Genomic DNA, 5,050 nt, shown 5'->3' with positions numbered 1-5,050 from the left:
AGAGCTTTGTAAAGCCTTTTGGGAATCTGGAAAAGACAGGCACAAAGTGAGTTTGGAGAGATGAGTTGACCCTTGGCAATGCCCAGTGAGAAAGGCAAAACAAAGCCCCAGCAGAGTGTCTGGGAAAGCTCTGCAGATGTGGAAGGACAAGCATGGAGTGAGGGCACAGCATGCAAAGAGAAATATTTGCACCAAAGATGCACAACACTCTGAACTACTCAGAGTGAATCAGGACTAATGATTCCCCATATCCCTCAGGAGGAATTTGTCACTGACAGCAACCTATCAAGACACGGAGGTCTCCTCTGCCCTAGGCTGGCAAAGCACCCACGACACAGCTGTGGGGTTCCAAATGCATCACTTGAGTGCAAAGCTTCATCTTACACTGGTTTCTTCCAGGATGTCTTGGAGCTCCTGGGACTCTGCCCCTGTGAGGGCTGCCCCCATGTCACTCAGGTAGATGGGGTTATCCACCACACGCTGCCCAGCCTGCATCATCTGAAGGACAGACTCTCTGGAAAAGAGGGCAAACAGCACCAAAATGCTCTGTCAGGGTTAACATTCCAAAGGGATTATCCTCAGAGTTATTTACTTGTTATGACAGTGCTCAGTTTCAGTGCCTCATTGTTTTTACCCTTGGCTAAGTCAACACTCAGTAACAAACACAGAAATCACTTGGTCAAAGGAATGAATGCAGATACAGAAAACCAAATCTGTAACTGTTAGCAGAGCATTTAATGGAAGATTTTTTGTGCCTACATGCCAAGACTCTTATCCTGCTCACACCACATGGATCAGATCATGATGCTCATTGCAGGGAGTTTTACTCAGACCCAGATCACCTCAGGCCTTGCTGTCCTCCCTCAGATCTAAGCTTCACATCAGGTTTTCAAAACTTCCCCTCTGTTTCCAACAAGGGCTGATAAAGTTGACATCCCAACCCAAAATTCCAGGTGACCATTCAGCAAATGTTTCTTCCTCATTACAGCAAAGTGACAAGTGGAACAGAAAATCTTAGCAGGCTGAGCAGATGCTGCTCCTAAGGCAGGGCAAGACATACCTGTACAAAGGGTTCAAGGCAATGATGTCCCTGATGGTTTTCACAATTTCTGCAGTAAGAGCCTAGGAACAAAATGCAAATCTCAGCACCACAAGAATGGCAAAGGACAGGCAAGGCCTCAGTACACACAGGACACTGGCCAAGCCCTGCAGCACAGAGGCACAGCCACACACACACTACAGTGCTGGGGCAGTGATTCCCCCCAGGAAAGGCCACAGAGGCTCTGGATTGCCCCTGTGCAGGCACAGAGCTGGTGCTTGGCCAGAGGGCACAACCAGGTGGAGCACTCAGGCCACCTCTGAGCAGAGGCTCAGTTTGACAGAGGCTATCAGAGATTTAAGCACAACCTCTTCCTGCAGCACCTGCTGGGGGTCACCTGTTCCACGGAACTGAGCTACTGCTGGGAGAATTCCTCACTTTCACACAATCCCCTCCTGTGGAAAGGAGGAACTAGTTTCTGAACTCTTCCTTTGAAGCCAGAAATGTAGGTGCAATTCTACAGCACAAGTCCAGGTTTGTGTAACTCTTCCACTCACTTTAACCTCTTCTGTGATCTGAAAATCTTCATGGACCACATTCTCCACTTCTACCATGAGGACTTCCTGGGAGGAAGCAGCTACAGGATCCAGTACCACTTCCACAGGTTGGTCCTTCACTCCAGGCTCCTCCTCAGCCTCTTTCTTGGAGCGTTTCTGCTTCCTCCTCATCTTCTGCTTGTTCTCAGGCTCCTCAGGCTCAACCTCCAGCTGCTTGTTGATACGAATCCTAAAGCCAAAGACACCAGATACACTCAATGCCCTGCTCCATGTCACTTCAGCTCTGCAGCAGGAAAGAGTTGGACTTTAAGCAACTAAAATTCCAGATGTCGGCCAAGGTGACAACTGTACTTGTTTTGACAAGAGTGATCAGTTCATTTTATCCAAACTAGGTTTGACTTAGTGAAACAGCAATAACCAAGGGGTAGATACTGAGAGCACTTACTAGGTAAATTTACAGTATTATTTAACTGTAGTTGTTGCCACATAAAAATGTTACCTGAAAACTGAATTAGCCTACTGGGGTGAGAATGAGAGGCCAAGGCCAGCTCAGCAACTGGATCAATCCTGGCAACTCAAACCTGCTGCAAAACCACAAAACAGGTTTCTAATGATTACAAAAAGCATCTGAATGAAGCTGGTGAACACGTGCAGAGAGCGCAGTACCACTGACTGGCTGAGAATGAGAATGTCCCAACAGCAGAAGGACATGGAGTGGTTGGGGCAAGGCCAGAGGAGGCCACAGAGCTGCTCAGAGCACTGAGGCACCTTCCCTAAGGACAGGCTGAGAGAGCTGGGGCTGTTCAACCTGGAGAAGAGAAGGTTGTGTGGAGATCTGAAAGCAATGTGCAAGGAGCTGAAGGGGCTCCAGGAAAACTGCAGAGGGACTCTGTGTTAGGAGCTGCAGGGACAGGGCAAGGAGCAATGAGGAGAAATTGAAAGAGGGAAATTGGGATTAGATGTTAGGCAGAAGTTTTCTCTATGAGGGTGGTGAGACACTGGCACAGGGTGCCCAGGGAGGCTGTGGCTGCCCCAGCCCTGGTAGTGTTCACAGGTTGGTAAAGCCTTGAGCAACCTGCTCTGGTGGGAGGTGTCCCTGCCCAGGGCAGGGGTTGGGGCTGGATGATCTCTGAGGTCCATCCCAACCCCTGAATATACCATGACACTACTATGAGCACTGTCAGGACATGGTGTGGCAACAAAGCCAAAGCTTCTCATACACAAGTTGAGCAGTACAATACATACATGTGGTGAAAGCTGTAAGGGATCTCTCTGTTACAGTTCTGGAGAGCTGCAGTGCAGGACAAGGCACTAACCTTCGGTGCCCCATGACTATCATTCGCAGCTTGTCCCCCAGGTCCTGCATTTCATGGATCTGGACAAAGGTTCCCATCTGGTAGATTTCATTCAGATCCTCCACCACATCAGATTCATTGCTGTGGAACAAAAAAAAAAAAAAAAAAAGGAATGAACTTCAGCATCTTGAGAGAGCAGCCAAGATTGAAAGAGAAAGAAGCAATCATTGGTTGCAGAGGACTTGGAAGCAAAGACACCTAATCCTCACCATTACCACCTTGGAGCCCCTTTCCAAATCACCCAACTGCCTGGACAGCTCATCCTTCCCACCCAACAGCCTTTTCCCAAGCAAGGCTTCAGCTCCCAGCAGTGCTGGTTGTGGCAATGAAACTGTCATAGCATGAGGACAGTCCGAGACTCCACACCATTCCTGCAGTGCTACCCCAGGCAGGGAATTCCAGGTGAAAGCTTTAATGTGAATGACACCTGGACATTGCAAAGATCAAGAGAAACCACTTACTTGTCATCTTTTTTGAGAAAAACCCCAGCATAAGGCTGGGCAAGACGAACTTTCCTTCTCAGCAGCTCAACCAGCTTCTTATTTTTCACCTGGAACAAGAGGAATGCAGCCAGAGGTGAGTGTTCTGCAAATTCTGCACTCTTGGGGTGTAAGGCCAGGCCTGGTGGAACCCTAAACGATGAAGTCTGAGCTTGTATTTCTCTAGTCTTGTCCCAACCAAAGGACAGTAATATGCAAGTGGAAAAATGTCAGAGAAATGTGAAATCTGGGTATTTAAAAGTCACTTCACAGGACAAGACAAGCTTGAAGGCAGGAGCAGGAACTAGATCTAACCTGTACAAGTCCTGCAAGTAAGAAACCTCTCAGTCACTTGACCAGCACCTTGTAAGAGTTTCTGTTGCTATTGCTGTTCCCCTTCATGCCTGAGTGTCCCAGCTCTCTGTCCCTGCTGGGGAGTCATCCAACTTTCCCCACCAGTCACCTGTATTCTGCCACCAACCCCAGCTGAGATCTTCTGCTCAACTCCTCTCCTACACCCACCAGCCCACCTGAGTCCCTGCCTGGACTCCCAGGCTGCATTCCTTCCTGGCTTACTTCCTGACTCCCCTCTGCTCTCTGGACTCCAACCCCTGCCCCTGGCACAGCTCCCAGCACTGCTGCAGCAGTTCCTTTAACTCAGCATGATGTGCCACAAGGCAGCACAGGAAGAATAAGTTGCTAATTCCAGACTCCCTGTCAAGACTTCACATTGTCAGGAAATACAGCATTGAATTGCAGCACAGTGCTGACCTGTGCATTGAAATCAAATGGTAAGTGTCAGAGATCGAAAGACTCTGACATAAGATTAGGATCTAAGGATCATAATCATATATAATCTTCCCCTAACACACCTATAAGACACTAACATTGCACATATTAGACTCAGACATGCAGAGAAATACCAGAGTAGAAATAACAACATGCTAAACAATACTACAGGAGCAGGAAAATGTTCAGTTCTGGTTACATCAGATTGATAAAACACAAAACTGTGAGTACTTGTCAGAAAATTAGTTTCATTTCAAGAGGAAAAACTTTCTGGTCTGTGAGCCTAAGTGACATCTCAAAGCTGTAATTTATAGCTCTTAGAAACCCACATGGGGTGCAGAGGGGAAGGAGCACATTGCAAGGGTGAGGTTGCTGTTCCCATCACCTGTCCCAGGGCTGCTCCACTCCCAACTCCTGCCGTGTCACCCACACGGCTCTGCTGCCCCCAAACCCGCACAAGGTCAGCCTTCACCAGAGAGCACAGCGAGGCCACCAAACTCCGAGACAGCCCGTGAACCGCTGACCCTCCGTCAGCTGCTGATGCAACGCTGTGAAACCTCAGCTGTCCCCACGGCAGCCTCTGTCGCGACAGGGCCGGGGCCACGCCGAGGGCAGGCGGGGCTAAAGCGCAGGATGGAATGTGCTGCCCAGGGAGGTGGTGGATTCACCATCCCTGAAAGATTTTGTGATGAGACTAGATGTGGCACTTAGTGCCATGGTCTGGTGACCACGGTAGGGTTGGACTCGGGTGATCTTTAAGCTCTCTTCCAAGTAGGTTGGTTCTGTGATTCTATGGTTCAGAGCTCCGCGGTCAGGGAACGAGCCAGGCAG

General features: G+C 49.1%; 1 protein-coding gene across 1 annotated transcript in view; it reads right to left on the bottom strand.

Annotated features, from left to right (window-relative positions):
* LONP1 (lon peptidase 1, mitochondrial) overlaps positions 1–3,510 on the bottom strand; it is an 11,348-nt gene extending 7,838 nt beyond the window's left edge. The window contains 6 exon segments of the mRNA XM_009070975.1: positions 1–26; positions 385–514; positions 1,061–1,122; positions 1,597–1,825; positions 2,913–3,032; positions 3,413–3,510. Of these exon segments, the coding sequence (XP_009069223.1) occupies positions 1–26; positions 385–514; positions 1,061–1,122; positions 1,597–1,825; positions 2,913–2,989 (524 nt within the window). The 5' untranslated portion in view covers positions 2,990–3,032; positions 3,413–3,510.
* Positions 3,511–5,050: the final 1,540 nt, after the last annotated feature.

The sequence above is a fragment of the Acanthisitta chloris genome, unplaced genomic scaffold, assembly GCF_000695815.1.
Source record: "Acanthisitta chloris isolate BGI_N310 unplaced genomic scaffold, ASM69581v1 scaffold14523, whole genome shotgun sequence".
Taxonomy (NCBI): domain Eukaryota; kingdom Metazoa; phylum Chordata; class Aves; order Passeriformes; family Acanthisittidae; genus Acanthisitta; species Acanthisitta chloris.
Note: the sequence above shows the minus strand (reverse complement) of the source record. Positions and strands in the feature narration are given on the sequence as shown.